At 48.9% G+C, this 17,480-nt stretch overlaps 1 protein-coding gene across 1 annotated transcript; it reads right to left on the bottom strand.

Annotated features, from left to right (window-relative positions):
• Positions 1-9,845: 9,845 nt before the first annotated feature.
• Positions 9,846-11,442, bottom strand: FOXI2 (forkhead box I2). Its single transcript, XM_069461141.1, has 2 exons — positions 10,947-11,442; positions 9,846-10,276 (listed from the first exon to the last, which is right to left on the bottom strand). Exons 1-2 carry the CDS (start codon positions 11,440-11,442, stop codon positions 9,846-9,848), a joined length of 927 nt encoding a protein of 308 aa, XP_069317242.1.
• Positions 11,443-17,480: the final 6,038 nt, after the last annotated feature.

Raw genomic sequence — 17,480 nt, 5'->3', positions numbered from 1 at the left:
CTTAGCTTCTCCCTCAGATCGGCTGCCCCTACCCTCCCTGGAGCGGCCACCTCCGCTCCAGCACAGAAGGAGGAGGTGGCCTCCTCTTCCGGGCCAGCCCCTTCCTTGCATTCTGAGCAGCCTCCTGCTCTCTCAGGGACTTTCTCCATCTACTATTCCGACTGGTCTCTGTTTTCCACTTTCCCTTCCTGTCGGCCCTTTACCCTCTGCATTTAAACATGCTCTAAACACCAAGCAAAATTAAAACCGATTTTGACCTCCTCTTCCTCCTCCGTCTGTGGGCTCAGTACTTGAAACACCTGTCCATGTCCTCCTGTCCCACGCCACTGCCTCTCCCCAGGTCCCTTAAAACTGTCTGGTTCCCACCTCCATAGGAAACTCTTGTCTCTGAGATGACAAGTTCTGCTTCAGACACGTGGAGTTGGAAGTGCTTGGAGGACATCCACGTGGACACGTGCACCAGGCAGTTGGATCACACGTCTGAAGTTCAGGAGTGAGGTAGAGTCTGGAGACAGGAGCCGAGTTGCAGCAACAGTGGGCACCAGCGTGGTCCTTGGGGAGAGACCCTGGAGCAACACGTGAAACATGTGTGACCGGCTTCTGTGCACAACCGGCCTTCAGGGACAGGATGGGGCAGGGACTGAGGTGTTTGTCTTTGCTAATAGAGTTTATCGCTTCCTTTTCTTTCTTCTCCATCTGTCTTGCTCACAGCTTGCCTGCTTTCTTCATTTTTCAAAGAACCAACACTTGGCTTTGTTGATTATTGTTTTCTGTTTCATTAGTCTACTCTTCCTGTTATGATTTCCTTCCTTCTCGTTTCTTTAAAATCATTTCTTTCTATTTTCTTGTATTGAAAACGTGACAATTATTTTCATGTTCTTTTTTCTAAATGTATTGGATAAATGTAATGTTCAATACTTACTTCTAGCAACCATCTCAGAAGCACTTTCATAATTGTTCATTTCTATTCTGTCTTTAACCCGTGACATTTTTAAGAATTTAATTTATGAATTTTAAGAATTTAAGTTAGTATCCAGATATTTTAAATAATCTTTTATTGTTGTTTTCTAATTTAATTGCGTTGTGATCAGAACATTATCTGTGCAGTAAGGTTTTTTGATCATTGTTGAAGTTTCCCTTTGTGACCTAGTCTGGTTAATTTATAAAATAAGACACTTTATTTTACTTGTAAAGAATGAATATCATTATTGTATTTGGTAGAAGATTCTATGTCTAGGGTATCAATTTTAGTAATTTTGATTTTCAAATCTATAATCTTATTAATCTTTGTGTTTTCTTTGTCTGCTTGATCTACTAGATAAAAGTGGGCTCAAATGGCCTACTCTGTGGATTTGTTAAATTTGTTCATTTCTGTCAGTTTCCTTTATTCCTTGTGAGCCTATATTGTTGTTTGCATATTTTCCTATATCTTCTTTATGGTCAATTATTTTTATTATTATATTGGTTTCTTCTTTATCTATATTAGCATTTTTGACTTAAAATCTATTTTTTAAATTAAACTTGCGATAGCTTTCTTTTGATTTGTTCTTTGTCTCTGCTTTCAATTTTCTCTGAGGTCTTATTCTAGGTCTCTTTCTTATCAGCAACCTATAGCTAGATTAAAAATATGTAAATCCAATCCTCTCCATTTATTAATGGAGTTTAATCATTTACATTTGTTATGGTTAATTATGCGTTTGGACTTCTTTCTCCCGTCTTATTTTGTGCTTGCTGTGAAACATTCCTTCCTATTCTCCGTTTATGTTACCTGGTAGGTCAGGGGTCAGCAATTGTTTCCTGAAAGGGCAGATAGTGAACATGTTGAGTTCTGTGGACCCAGGGGCAAAAGCAAGGATATTTGTGATACTTTATATGCCAACAGAGAAAACAAACTTCCACAAAATTTTACTGATGACATTCAAGTTATAATACATAACAGCAAAGCTGAGAGCCAAAAGCTAATAGTCCTACACAAGTTTGTTTCTTCTGGACACTTTCTGGGCACATTTCTTTGCTATAATCAAACATGATTTAATTAACTCATCATGGGTAAATGGCTTTCCCTGCTTGGCTAAAAAACGAGACATTTGGAAACTTACTCTGGTTGCAGTCTCATTTTCATTTTTTTTTACTTTTGTAAAGAAATTCCACTGTGGTGAGAAAGCCCGTTTTAAATTTTCTAATTTTCCTCACTATGGCTGCCATGAGGAAGCAACATTGTGACAAGTGCTTAGTCTGGTAATGCTGATGTATCATGTGCTCTTTTAGCATGTGCCTGACATCATTGTATGATAAACACAATGTTTCACCATCTGATTTGGTAACAAAATAATCCATATCTACTGTGCCTTAAAATTGGAACATTTGAAGTCCACCTTTTTCTTCTTTTGTTTCCATGTAATTGGTACCAGGAAATAAAAGTCGTGGTCCATCAACACATGTGGCCCTGGAGACGCTGTGCTGTAGCCATGTCATTGTGTCCTAGTGACACAGTCCTATTCCGTTCAGGATTTGCAGTGGGTGTGGCAAGGAGAGAACCACGTTGGTCTCTGATGCGACTACCCAACTCTGTTCATGTAGCTCTGAAGCCACCAAGGATGGCACGTAAACAAACCTACGTGCTGTGTTCCAGTAAAACTATATTTATGGACTCTAAAATCTAAATTTCATAAAAGTTTCACGTCATAAAATATTCTTTGAGGTTTTCTTTCAGCCATTAATCAATGTAAAAAATAACTCACTCATGGGCCACACAAAGACAGGTAGTGAGCCAGAGACGATAAATAATTCTGAATCTCCTGCTGCACGGTTTGTGTTCTCTCTCATTTGGAAGCTACACATGGTATTCATTTATTGACCTCCCTTAATTTTTAAAATCATATCTACTAAGTTATATTTTTAATAATGAAGAACAAAGTCAGTCATATTTCTATTTTTCAAGCTATACCTACTAAATTGTATTTGTTTGTAATAAAGTCCAAAGTGAGTCACGTCTCTATCCTGTATCTGGTCTTTCACCAGAGTAGGGCCCAGCAATATGTTCTCTAGTGCAGGGCTGTGGGACCAAGAATACAGCGTTTCTTGGACATCTGTGTTTATTACATAGGAAGGAGATGCAGACACTTTGAAGTTGCACAAGCCTGGCTTTAAAGTTTGGCCTCTCTCCCTGCACTTCGAGCAAGTCACCTAACCCCTCTGAGCCGTAGTTTTCTCATTTGTAAAGCTAAGCTAAAAACACCTCCATCAACCATGCACTTTAAGTAGAAATCGCCTATATAAACTTCTGCTCTTGGTAGGGACTCAATAAAAGGTCCTCATCACCCTAACTTTACGCAAGCCAGTCTGGTGCATCTTAGAGGGGCTCGTTTCAATTGGAGGGGTCTGTGTCCCCAAATACAAAACTCCACTCTGAACTTTTGCTTTCTCTTGGAGATTTTACCTAGTCTTTCATGTAAGAGCATTTATTTATAAAGCACTTGACATGATCACCTCCCGCCTGAGCATCTCTGTTTCTCAAAGGCCACAGCACCGTGTCTGGTTCTGCAAAAGGCTGGTCTGGAGGACGGTGAGCCGGACCTGACGTCTCGGCAACCGCTCATGATTCCACACTCAGTTGTGCAGAAAGTCTTCTTTACCGTGGATGCCTCATTAGGCCGGCAAGGAACTTTGATGGGCTATAGGAATGAAATTTGAGCTCGGGAGCGGGGTCCCTACTGACAGGTCAGAATGTGGAAACATCCATCTTACTGGTGACTTGAAAATGTACGGCTTTTTCCTGTTGTAAATCTCATTTTAATTTTGTTCCTGCAGTGAATGTACAGATATGGTTATGAGTACGAATAGACTTACACGTTCAAGGCATGAAAATAAAGAAAGTATTCCTGGCAATGATGACAAAAATAGTCTTGTCAGAAAAAAAGGATTGTTGTTGTAGATTTTTATATCTCTTTTATGTTTCTTATATTTCTTTCATGTATTATATAGTCTGACTGGGGCATTGTAGGAAAAATTAAAGCAATAGTGACTGACCCAAAAAAGAAGGAAAAAAAAAAAAAAAAGGCTAGAGGCACTGTCCTGAGAATTGCCTAACAGATGATTCCCTAAAAGTTTTTCCCCCTTCCCTCCTTGTAACTTTTTTCTTATATGTCGAATTATTTAAACAACATACCACATTGCCTTTAATTTCCTGTAATTAAAATGTATGATGTGATCTATTCTTTTTAGCAAAAAAGTAAAAAATGAAGAAATGGAAGTAGGCAATGTAAATAAAGCAATGAGGAAACCCTATTTCATTCAGAATTACAAGAAGAACATGAAGAATTAAGCTCCACACTTTTCAGGAATGCTGAAACAGAAACCTTTCATTAAAGTATTAATTCTGCCCACTCCAGAAGTCCACCTCCCCCTCAGCCCGACCTGCCCCCAGGCTTCTCCGAGTAAAGTGGTCTCAGCCCAGCAAAGTGGGGTTCGGTCAAAGGGAGAGGAGTTATTTGGTTCAGGTGTGACGCTAATGTGTGCCTCGGGCAGAGGCAAACCACCGGTGCGTGCAGGAGCGAGGCATAAGGACAGGTGATGGATCACTGGCCCGGATTCGGGGCTGGGAGACAGGCAGACACTTCTCCAAGGTGCAGAAATTATTCTCGCTTGCACGTTGTCCACCTCTCCCACCTTTAGCCTGGCTGCACCCAGGCTCTGTGGAAGGAGTGTGGAAGCTCCTTCTTCAGATTCTTCCGGCCTGCTTGGAGCTAGCCCTGTCCTAGGTGAGCGGATTCAGTCCAGGGAAAGCAGGGGCTGGGGGAAGGGTGATCTGGAAAATGCTGGGGCATCATTGGCAAATGACAAATCATCCTTCAGGTAATAATAGACATCTCTAACCGGAGGGAGGAGCGGAGCCATCATAGGAAGCTGGGGGCGGGGTGGGGATGGAAGCGTATGTGGAAAGCTCAGGACGCAACTGTACTCACTCACGCATGCACAAGTGTGCTCATTCACTCATTCACCCTGCCACCAGCAGTCTGCACGCTGCCCGGCACTGGGCACGTACTGTGGGATAAGGCAGGCAGGCACCTTCCCACACAGACCGCAGGAGAAGATGCAGGAAGGTGCTCGGCCTTCCTGGGGTGGGGTGTGGTGTGATACATCCAGGGGCCCCGGGAGCGCACCAAAGGGGACGGAACCTGGACCTGGATTGTCAGAGAACAATTGCGGGAAAAGTGAAGTCTCTTTTGGGTCTGATGGAGGAAGTGAGAGGTGGGAAGTTGGGGTAGTGGGCTGGTAGGTTTCTGCTGACATAGCTGGATATTATCTGTGGCCTCTGGGAAACAAGTCACTTAACTGGTCTGAGCCTCAGTTTCCCCTTTGGTAAAGTGGGGATAATAATATATGCCTCGCTAGGTTGTCATGAAGGCTTCAATAATGTGCATAAGCATCTAACAGAGTCCTTGACACCTTGATGTTCGATCTGTCTGATGGATAAATGGGTGACTCATGGGTAGAGAAAGACAATGATTCATAGGTTTAATTTGCTCTAGATTAAATCAGGGACACAATTCTGATTTTTTTATGAAGGTCTGATTTAATACACTATTCATTTGCCCTCCAGGAGCCAAGTGAAACTAAGGATAGTTCTAATTCTTTGTGTTCAGCCACTGATAAAAGCTGACCCAAGAAAGTGGTTTATTGCAGGTGCCAGGCCTTGAGTAATGTTGATCAGCAAATTTAAATTATATTAAGAGAGGAAGAGTTCCCAAAACTTTAACCCACAGATGCAGGGAGGCACCAAAGGAACCCATGCCCAGGAGCCCCAGGAAGGGCCAGCTCGGGTTATTCTAGTTGCCGTCTCCTGTCACCACCAGATGACAGATCTTCTAATATGAGGCCAGGTTTTAGGTCAAAGTTCCTAAATGATGCGGTGGAGAAGTGAGCAGATTGGATCTGCTCCAGGCTGGGGCAATGCTCAGCTGCCTGCCTAAATCACAATGAAGTTATGAAACTGAGAAATCAAGCAGAGTGTGGAAAACACAGTGAGGTGTATTCAAAAGACACAATATGGTATTTGTGTTTACAAGTGAGATGGTTTATATCGACTTGATCATGAAGTCATCATTTTGGAGCCCAATAGCCACATCAAGCCTGTAGTGGCTCGTGTGTCCTTGTCTTGACAGTGCACGGAGGCTCTGTGAGGGCAGCAGGAGGCCCAGAACTGAACACGAAGCCAGACACACAGTTGGCACTCAAAAAAAGATTTTATGTTATGAATCGCACTGAATTAGGATCTGTGTGACTCAACCTCTACTGCATTCTGTGATGTTTCCACATCTTCCTCTCCCACCTGAAGTCAAATCCTGAACGTAAATGTGATGTTTCCACAGTCTGATTTGAAAATACTATGCTTTTCGGTGTCAAGATGTACTCTGATAATCTATGGCTTTTCCCTAGAGGCTCCCAGTGGAGACAGGGCTGATGACGCGTGTGTGTGACGGTGGGTACAGTGTGCATATGTGCGCGTGCAGGTGCACGTCTGAATACGGGCCATGAAAAGGTCACATACGCATCGGGAGGGCGTTTTTGCTCTCATCAGGTGAGGCTCTGGAGATTATGTAACTCTTTAACTCAGTTTTTCTTTCTGCAAAATGGGGATTAACTTTAGTTTCCTGTTTCACTGGAAAGTTATAATAATTATTGTAATGTTATTTCCCTGAATGAAAAATGCCACTTGATTGCAGTGGATACATTTTAGAGAATTAAAGATTAAAAGCTGATTAATATTCCAAGACAGCATTGCTAAAATGAAAAACTTTATGTTCATCATAGAAAACATACTCAACATTTAAACAATATGTGAAATGTAAACTCACATCTTGAAATCCAGTGTTCACTTTTTAAAACACTGCCACACTCTTAAAAGCATTTGAACACATTTTGAGTCTTCATCTCGAATGGTTCTTTGCAGGGGATTCTTTACCCAGCGACCAGTAGGTTTCCCGGGAGGTTAGTTTATTGTCATGTGCTTTAATTTTCAGTCACTTGGAAATTACCACTCCTGTTTGCCAATGGAGAGGATTCCTAATCACCTGATATTTGGGCATTTTTAATTGCCTTTTCCCTCTGAATTTTGAAACTCGTTTCTACATTCACAACCATCAGTGACACCGAACTGTTTATTCAGACTAAGAACGGGGGATTCCAATGGCACCACCAGACGCCTGTACCATCATGCGGAGGGGCTCCTTTTGGAGGAGGCTCACAATTTAAAAATAATTTGGAATTTTCTATAGGTTTTATGATTTCAAAGGCAACAAAGAGACAGAGCAGTGGAGAAGCTGGGGCCTGAGTGCCACTGGGGAGCATCCCCCTGGCCTCCTGGCAGCAGTGCCCTGCTGTGACCCACAAGAGCCTATCTTTTGTCTGCCCACATGACTTGCCCTAGGGACTATAGCCAAGTTCACTGAGTCCTGGCCAGGAGAAAGTATTTACTACATTTAACTACAAAGTGACTTACAAGCTGCTGGGCGCTGTTTCCCTGTTTTGATTGCAGCAGTCTTTCCTCTGGGATGAATTTGAAGCCTGGGCCTAGAAACTGCATTTTGGCTGCCACCCCCTCCGCCCAAACACACGTCCAGACACACGAACTGATAGGGAGCAGGGGTAGATGCTGTTTGGCACCTGACCCACCTGTTTCCAAACACCCTGCACTGCTGCAATTATTTTTAACTCCGCTCTTCTCATGAAGATCCCCTCGATGTGACGATACCATTACCTACTAATGGTATAACGTTTTCAATGGATGTGCAACTTTCAAACACCAAAAACTGATCTGCAGGCAAACAACTCAAAAGTTTAAAATATTTTTTAAAAGTTCTTTTCCCCAGTTTTAACAGAAAAACTATGGTTAAAAGAAAAAATAAAGCAGCTTCCCACCAACTTCTAGCAGGCATGCAGTTACGATACAACACATTTACATCCGTATTTGTCAGCTGATTTGCGAAAGCTCCACTGATGGTCAAAGTGTACTTTGCATTTTCCTACTTTTGTCAAATTTACATAGAAAAAACTCTTTCCAAGTTTCCTGCAAATCCAGAATCTAAAGTGAGGATGTTGGTGATAATGGTGAATTTCTTACATGAAACAGCACGTACATGCAACCTACATGTGTTGGTGTTTATTCTTAACATTTTATTCTATTAAAATAGTCTCAAAAGTGTTTTTTTTTTTTTTAATTTTTAAACTAAGGAATTTCTTTGCCTTTTCTTGGCCTTCTTTAATTGTATTACATTTGGGGAGTGTTTCCCCAAGGGAGATTATGGGTTTGTTGTAAGTTTGGTAACATCACCACTTCCTAGACACCCAGCACACCGCTCACCTGTGCGTGGAAGGTAGCAGCACAGACGTCACACTGAAGTTAGGAATCACAGCCACCAGGGCACAATGAAACAGGACTCAGGGAGCAGATTGACCCCAACTCTTGGCTGGTCTATCCTCCTTCCCCAGGCCTCCCTCGCTCCCTCTCTCTTCCCTCCCCCATTCGCCCCCACCACCCCATTCTTCATGGCAGCTCTGAGGGAGAGACAGGAGCTCTGTGCTCATTTCCAGCACCAGAGGCAGCAGGGGCGAGCTGGCAGGTTAGGAGTTAACCAAGGAAAACTGCAGGGGGTGGGTAGTGGAAGCCAGGTCTTGGGCTACCTAAACCGGCTTCCCTACTCTAAACTAACAATGTCCTCTCTGCTCTCTTCCAGGGAAGGGGCCTCTGCCGCCCGCCCCCTGTGCAGGGGAGGTGGGCCCTCCCCGACGCCCACATCTGCAGGGAGTGCCAGATGCCACAAAGACACAGCGCAGCGGACTGGGCTCTTTAGGACCTCGAGGACATACTTAGCCCCAAATTCCTCTTCCCAGTGACTGTCGGCTCCTTGTCCTGCACAAAGATACCTTCTCAGTAAATACAAATGAGGGCGGGGCGGGGTTAAATCCACACCAGCGGCTGCAGCTCAAGAGCTAGCGCGCAGGGCGGCTCCCGCCCAAACTGCCGGCAGGAGGAGGGGGCCGGAGGGGAAAGAGACCAAAACAGGTGTGGCTGGCTGCCTGCCTGCCGGCAGCATGTGTGCATATGTGGGGTAGATGGGTTGCAGAGCACACCTGGACCGTCCATAACTCCCGGGAGGGCACTGCTCCCACGGTGGGGATGGCGGGTCCCGGGGAGGCGCCTTGTCCTCTAAGAGCAGAGTCACCTAGGCTGGGAGCTGGTATCCCCAGGGACTGCTCCTGCCCCGCAGCCCTTCTCCCTCCCACCATTGTCAAGTTCCAGCCTTTGGAAAGTCCCTCCTTATAGGGGGCCCAATCCCAATAGTCCCATGTCCCCTTCATTGCACGCTCCGGGCCCACCTGGGCCCCCGCAGATGTTCCCGAGCCCACAGCCACAGCATCCCCGGAGCACCAACGGAAGGCCCTGAGCCAGGTGGGCCAGGCTGGGCGGAGGTGTTTAGTGGCTTCCATCAGCACCAGGAAGGCTCTTCCCAGGCTCCTCTCAGAAACGCTGGAGCTGAGCACCCGCCGGTCTCCCCTCCAAGGCGGATCCCTGGAGCCGGATCCCTGGAGCGCGCAGGTTCCAGCGGCCCGGGTGGGCTGCACCTCGACGCGGAGCAGGGGGCACGCTCTCCCCCAGTCTGAACTGTCGCCCCGGTGAAGGGTGCGCGGCAGACGGGCCACCCCGGAGGCCGAGGCGCCCCTCAGCTCAGCTCCCTGCGGCTCTGAGGACTGTGGCGACGACATGCGAGGCTGTCACTAGGGGGAACGCAAGGCCTGAATCCAGCACCTCTGGACAGGGCACCGGGCCAATCTCCAGCCTCCTTTCAAACTTCCGTCCCTTCCCGGTTGTAGAGGAGGTGACTGACGTGGAAGCCGGTGGCCGTGTTCTGGCGGGCAGGGGTAAAGCCAGGGACCTGGGGACGATGGGTGGTGACCGGCGTCGGCCTCCCGAAAGAAAAGTCGCCCGCCAGGCCCCCGGGGAAGGTGCCAAGGCTGCCAGCCAGGGCGCCCATGGCCGAGGCGAAGCTGGAGAAGCAGGTGGCGGCCTCGGGCGCGGGCGGGGATGGGGAGGCCTGCGCGTCCGGGGACGCCGCGCCCTGGGGCTCCAGCGCAGGCTCCTTGGTTCCTCCCGGGCTCCCAGCTCCCGAGGGCGCCGCCCCGCTGGATTCTGCTCTCCTCTTCCTCTTCCTTCGGAAGTTCCCGTTGTCAAACATCTTCTCGCAGTTTGGGTCCAGGGTCCAGTAATTGCCTTTACCTGTAGAAGAAACAACCCAGTTCAGAGAGTTTGAGCTTCAGAAAGATCCTCCCACTGTCCCCTCCAGAGGGTCAGGAGCCCTCATCCCCATCCCAAACCCCGAGGCGGCACCTCGTACCGGATGGGCCTCCACAGCCAGACTGGGAAGGATTTGGGTACTCCAGGAAGGCCGAGGAAGGAACCCCTAGGAAATTCCGAGTCTCAGTTAAGTTCAAGGCCAGAGAGGTCCGTGGGATGCCTCCCCCTCTAACCCCAAACTCCGCCAGTCGCTCTGCCCGTGGGATGGAGCGGACCCGCCTGGCCTCTATGCAGGATCCAGCACTTTCCAAGTGGGCGTCCAATTTGTTTTGCCCATCCTTGGGGTAGGCATTGTCGTCCCCATTTTATAGGAAAGGGCCAGAGAAGTTCACTCCCAAGGTCACCCAGTTTGCTAATCTCCGAAGGAGCGAGCAGAGAAAGAGCCCCTGCACGCACCAACCTGGGGGTCAGGGCCTGCGGGTTCTGCTGCCATGTAGGAACGTGTCCCTGGCCAAGCACGTCTCTTCTCCCCCTTTCTCCCACCTTAGTATCCCCAACCCTGCGGTGAGGGACCGGGCAGCCCGAGTGCCTGCGGCCCGGCGGCGGGAGGCCGTGGAGTCCTGGACGGCGCGAGCGGGCGCGTCGCGGGTACCTGGGTCGTCCTCGTCGCGGGGAATCTTCTTGAAGCAGTCGTTGAGCGACAGGTTGTGGCGGATGGAGTTCTGCCAGCCCGCCTTGCTGCGCCGGTAGAAAGGGAAGTTGCCGGCCACGTACTGGTAGATCTGGCTGAGCGTCAGCTTCCGCAGCGGCGCACTCTGGATGGCCATGGCGATGAGCGCAGAGTACGAATAGGGCGGCCGCACCAGCCTCAGCAGCTCCTGCTGGCCCGAGACGCCCATCCACGCGAGGTCGGCGCCCGTCAGGCCGCCCGCGGCGCCGAGGAGCTGGCCCGGGGCCACGTAGGGAGGTGCAGGTCCGGGGCCCGACGCGTAGGGCGCGGGGCTGAGCGCGGGTGCGTTCACCCACAGGCGCCGGCCACTGCCCGCAGCGCCCGCATCTCCTCGCGCATAGCCCGGCGGGTGCGCGGCGGCGCGGGCCTGGGCGTGCGGGGTCGAGCAAGAGCCCAGGCCGTCGAAGTACGCGGCCATGTCCAGCAGCTCCCGGGCCTGGGCCGGCGGCTCCGCACCGAAACTCATGGGTGACAAGTTCAGCGTGGCCGCCAGCAGCGCCCAGGTGCGACCAACCCGGCCCCGCCCTCCGCACTTTAAATGCCGTCGGGGCCGGAGCACTGGGAGAGTGTCTGGGGCGAGCCCCTCCCAGGCCACTTGGAGGAGCGAAATCCTCGTCCCCGCCTCGGGGTCAGTTTTCTGCCCCGCCCAGGTCTTGCCGCGTCCCAGATCAGCCGCCTTCCCGTACGGCCGCGGCGCAATTCCTTAGTCATTCGCGGCCTTGGCCGCAGGTAACCAGGGTCTCCAGGAATCCTACAGACCCCGGCCTCCTCTGGCCTCTTGGACCCTGCAGCTCCAACTCCCTTGGTCAGTTCCATGTCCCATGGCTGTGGCTTGGGAGCCCCGTGTAATGGGCCTCCCCCTTACTCGCCAAAATCCGCTTCGATGGGGCCACTGTGTTATTGGGGCCACCAGGCTGGGCGTGGAGGGCGACTGCACTGCTCAAGAGATCATAATGAGGCGTGGGAGCAGCGGGGCCAGGGCTGCGGGGGGCAAGGGGCGGGGCGCGACGGAGAGCGCGAGGTCAGGCGTGGACAGACGTGGGAAGGCGGCAGGAGGACATCTGCGCCTTTCCGCGCCTTTGCTTCGCCCAAGCCCGGGGAGTCCAGGACCCCGCCGGGGTTCTCCACGCTGTGGCCTCTGGCACGGAGTGTGGAGGGCCGAAAAACCCTTTGCTGGGTGTCAGGGGACCCACCCAAAACAGGGACGTCTCTGCGGGGTGCCAGACATCAGCTGTCCGGTCCTTCTGCAGCCGGGGTTGCCGCAGCAGCCCCTGTTCTCCTGGCTCCTCGCGCTGCCCAGCTCTCGGCTTCCGCTGTTTTGAGACCCCGCTAACCAGCTCCCCAGGTGTCAGACGCCCCGTCCACGGGCTGCGCGGGGCTCCGCAGCGAGGACCGCCGGAGGCTGATGAGCCGCTGGGCCGGGGTATCTGGGAAGAGCTCCTCGGCCTCCGAGTGCCGGTCACCTGCGCGGAGAGGCGAAGATTCTGGCTTGACGATCAAGGCTCAGAGATATGGAGATTGCCCCCCGCCCCCCAGGACCTGTGTCCCCTGCCCCAGCAATATTCACCTCCTGCAGTGTTAGCGCCTAGCCGGTTGAAACTAGTCTCTCCCAGGGCACTCCCTAACATTACCTGGGGCTGTGGATCGCCAAAATGAGTTAATTTCAATTCATTTAAAAAACAAAAGGTCCAATCCTCCCTGACTTCTGGCGGAAGTAAAGGTGTGCAGGTCTGGCCAGAGGTTGGATTGAGGAAAGAGTTTGGGTTTTGGAATCAAAGCACCTGGTTTGAGTCAGCCATTTACTGGGGTGTAGCCCTAGGCCTCCCAGATTGTAATCCCAAATTTTAGGTAAAACAACTAATTTATGGGGCAATTTAACAAATGCCCAGAAGAAACGAGAGTCCCTCTGATCCAAGGTTGGCCTCTCCACTTGGATGTAACAGCCGCTTAGGCAGCGGTGGGCGAACTGAAGGCAACGCCCCAGTAATGCCGGGAAAGAGATGGCGGGAGTTGGTTGACGGAGGTTGGCTCTGCAGCTGGACTGTGTACCCCTCTCTGTTCCCCTTTCCCGAAGATTTCTAATTGTTGTCGAAGGAATGCTAGTCGTGGGGATCCCAGGTACCCTTTAAGAAGCTACCCTACCTTTTAACACTTCTGTCACTGCAGGGACAGTTGTGGGGTGCAGGGAAGTACTCAGGATGCTCCCCTGGTTTCCCAGGTGGGAACAGTCTATTGCTGCTATCAAAAACAGCAGCCAGTGTCTGCCTGCCTCTCTGCCTAGCAATTTCCAATGCATCCTCACAGCTGTAGACACACGCTGTTCTCTGTAGACCTGACAAGCTTTTTAGTAACTACCTCTTGAAGAAAGTGTCTTTCCATCAGCAAATGTGGTCACAAGCATGGTTGTGGCAAACAGGGTATCAGCACAGGGAAACACCTTCCCCCGCCCCCCCCCCCCCATAACACTCCTTCCTGAGTTTCCCAGGGTCTGAGAGGTTTCCACACCTCTGGAATTTTGACATGGCTGCCAACTAGGGGACAGTTTTTGAGACCATGCTTAATGAGCATGGAGCATCACAGAAGCCACACAGCTCTGCCCTGACTCAAGTAATCCCAGGAAGAGTGTGAGGACGGGAGCTGCGGCCAGGTGAGGGGAGCAGTCTCCAGCCTGGCATGAGCCACAGGCACCCGGGCCTGCCCTTCTTCCTGGTGGCCGGTGTGAAGCACTGGACAGGAAAATTGCTGCTCCTTGTCTGGGACTTTGATTGTCCAAGGCTTGAATGTTTCAGAAGACACTTGTCTTGGTGGAATAACAATGATTTGAGAGGAAGAGTTAATTTTATCTGCAATTAACTGCACTACTATGAGAATAAAATCAGAGATAGTGAGTTTTACAGAACAGCTGGGGTCATCTCTTGTAATATAAAGGAATAAAAAAAAGATAACAGTTCTTTCCAAATTCTCTTTAGTTCTAATAGCCTTTTTTTCTGTTAATACTGTAACTCTTTAACACTTGTGAATATCAGGACCTCCAAGAAAAATCAAATGAACTTTCATGTTATCGCCCTCAATTTTGCTTTATAAAACATTACAATTTGTGCCAGGCATGTGTCCATGTGTTTTCCACCCTTCTTTGCTTCCTGAGCCCAATTTCCGTCTTCCATCTCCGCTGTAATAGTCTCGTTATCTTTCAACACTGGACTCATAAAATGAATTTCAGTTGATGGAGTGCAGTCATTTTGGGGAAAAAATGTTTTAACACTTAAGTTGGCCTTGGATGGAACTCTGATGAGAATTTTTCCAAGAGGCAAAAAAAAAAAAAAAAAAAAAAGATATACCTCAGGGAGGAGAAATAACAAGGAAAAAGACTCTGGCCCACCTGGGATTCCTGCTGTGTTTCTAAAACAGATCAGCCCCCCCATGGCCTCCTCAAGCCTGTATTCTCAAAGGCTAACCCCGCCTAAGGTGAGGATAAGTCTCCCCAGCCTCCCACCTGCAGCTGCACCCACACCTGTCACCATGGGGGCCCTTCTTCTCCTCCTTCCTCAGGCCAGTCTGTCCCGGGCAGGACTGGGACTCAGTGTGGCGAGGCCCCTAGGATGCACCACCTGGGAGAGGCGCCACCCCCCCCCAGTTCTGTTCTCACACTTTTCTCAGGTGCCTCGCTCTGGAATACCCGTGCCCCGCCCCCCAGGCATTTATAGATCTTGGTCTTCTCCATCTTAACAAGTCTCTTCAGCCCATGTTCTTCTTCCGATGTCTCCAGGTCTCTGCTTCTCTCCACCAGCCCAGCTTCTAGAAGCTTGGCCTCTGGTGGCTGCCACCCTGTCCTCCCCTCTCAAGAACACACTCCTCACTCAGCGCAGACAGCCGCCCACCCCCACAACTCCACTGAAACTGCTCAGGCACAGTCTCCGGTGGCCGCCGATGCCCTAATCCAATGATTCCTGTTCTTGTTCATTCTACTTGGCTCCCAGCAGCTCTTGACAGAATCAACACCCCTTTCTCTGCCTTCCTTTCAACTCTGTTCTGGTTTCCCTCCCCTTCTCTGGAGTTTTCTCAGGCTCCACTCGGCTGCCTTCTTCCCCTAGGGCTGAAGCTCTGTAGGGCTCTGTTCTGGACCCCCTTCTTCACTCCTGTGGCTTCAAGTCCTAGCGGCCAGTTCAGGGTTTTTCAACTTTGGCACTATTGACATTTTGGACTAAATAATTGTTTACTGTCTGTGCATTGTAGCATTTTTAGCAGCATCCCTGGTCTTTACATGCTAGATGTGGGTAACGCCCCCTGTTGTGACAACCAAAAATGTCTTCAGACATTGCCAACTGTCCCCTGTGGAGCCAAATCACCCTCATGGAGAACCTCTGCATTAGTGAATGATTCCCCCAAATTATCATCCATTTGGATGTCTTCCTCTCCGACTCAACGTGTCCCTGCTGAATTCATTATCTTCCACCCCCAAACCTCTTTGTTCATAGTATCTCCGTGGATGACAACATCATTCACTCAGTTGTTCAACGCAAAACCTGGGGGTTCTCCCAGCGCCCCTCACCTCCCTCACACAACTTGCTTGTCAGCGTGGTGTTCCTGCATCTCAGCCTCAACCGCTGAAACCTGGGGCAGCCCGTTTCCAGCCCGTGCCATGGTCTTTCTTCAGGACGACTGCAAATCGGAAGCTAAAACGATCAAGCTTTGCGGGGAAGGCATGTCGAAAGCTGAGATAGGCTGCAAACCAGGCCTTTTACGCCCCACAGTCAGCCAAGTCGTGAATGCACAGGAAAAGTGCTTGAAGGAAATTAAAAGTGCTACTCCAGTAAACATGTGAATGAGAAGAAAGCAAAACAATCTTATTTCTGATGTGGAGAAAGTTTGAGTGGTTTGGATAGAAGGTCAAACCAGCCACAACATTTTGTGAGCCAAAGCCTAACCCACAGCAAGGCTCTAAGTCTCCTCCATTCTATGACATCTAAGAGAGGTGAGGAAGCTGCAGAAGGAAAGATTGGAGCTAGCAGAAGTTGATTCATCAGGTTTAAGGGAAGAAGCCAACTCCATAACAGAAAAGTGCAAGGTGAAGCAGCAAGTGCTGATGTAGAAGCTGCGGCAAGTTCTCCAGAAGATCTAGCTAAGATCATTGACACTGAGCAACAGATTTTCACAGTAGACAAAACTGCCTTCTATTGGAAGAAGATGTCCGCTAGGACTCATAGGTACAGGGAAGTCAATACCGGGCTTTGAAGCTTCCCGAGAACAGGCTGACTCTCTTGTTAGGGGTCAATGCAGCTGGTGACTTTAAGTTGAAGCCAATGCTCACTTAACATTCTGAAAATCCTAGGGCCCTTAAGAATTATGCTAAATCTTCTTGGCCTGAGCTCTGTAAATGGAACAACAAAGCCTGAATGTTCATCTGTTTACAGCATGGTTTACTGAATATTTTAATCCCACTGTTGAGAACTACTGCTCAGAAAAAAAGATTCCTTTCAATATGTGGTTCCTCATTGCCAATATATTGTGCCTAGTCACCAATAGCTCTGATGGAGAGGCACAAGGAGGTTAATGTTGTTCTCATGCCTACTAACACAGTATCCATTCTGCAGCCCCTGGATCAAGGAGTAATTTCAACTTTCAAATCTTATTATGTAAGAAATACATTTTGTAAAGCTACAGCTGCCATGGATAGTGATTCCTCTGATGGATCTAGATAATGTCAATTGAAAACCCCCTGGAAAGGATTCACCATTCTAGATGACATTAAAAACATTTGTGACTCATGAGAAGAAGTCAAAATCTCAACAATAACAGGAGTTTGGAAGAAGTTAATTGCAAACCTGATGGATCTTGAAGGGCTCAGGTCTTCAGAGGAGAAAGTAACTGCAGGTATGGTGGGAATAGCAGGAGAACTAGAATTAGAAGCGGAGCCTGAAGGTGTGACTGAATTGCTGCGATCTCCGATAAAACTTGAATGGATGAAGAGTTGATTCTTATGAATGAGCAGAGAAAGGAGTTTCTTGAGATGGAAACTACTCCTGGTGACAATGCTGTGAACATGGTTGAAATGACAACAAGGAGTTTAGAATATTCCATGACTTAGCTGATAAAGCAGCAGCAGGGTTTGAGAGGATTGAGTCCAGTTTTCGAGAAGCTCTACTGTGAGTAAACTGCTAGCATCACATGCTATAGAGAAATCTTCCATGAAAGAGTCAATTGATACAGCAAACTTTACTGTTGTCTTATTTTAAGGAATTGCCCCAGCCACCCCAGCCTTCAGCAGCCACCAACGTCGAGCCAAACCCTCCACTAGCAAAAGCATTATGACTCGCTGAAGCCTCAGATGATAGCATTTTTTCTCAAGAAAGTATTTTTAAATTAAGATATGCACATTGTTTTTAGAAATAATGCTATTGAACACTTGATAGGCTACAGTATTGTATAAACATCACTTTTATGTGTATTGGAAAACCA

This window comes from Eulemur rufifrons, chromosome 28 (genome assembly GCF_041146395.1).
Source record: "Eulemur rufifrons isolate Redbay chromosome 28, OSU_ERuf_1, whole genome shotgun sequence".
NCBI lineage: Eukaryota > Metazoa > Chordata > Mammalia > Primates > Lemuridae > Eulemur > Eulemur rufifrons.
Note: the sequence above shows the minus strand (reverse complement) of the source record. Positions and strands in the feature narration are given on the sequence as shown.

What these genes read in the sequence shown, in the direction of transcription:
- FOXI2 (XM_069461141.1), bottom strand. Translation starts at nt 11,442, where the DNA reads ATGGCCGCGTACTTCGACGGCCTGGGCTCTTGCTCGACCCCGCACGCC. An exon ending in CCGCGACGAGGACGACCCAG is followed by an intron (nt 10,277 to 10,946) that starts GTACCCGCGACG and finishes TTTCTTCTACAG; the next exon opens with GTAAAGGCAATTACTGGACC.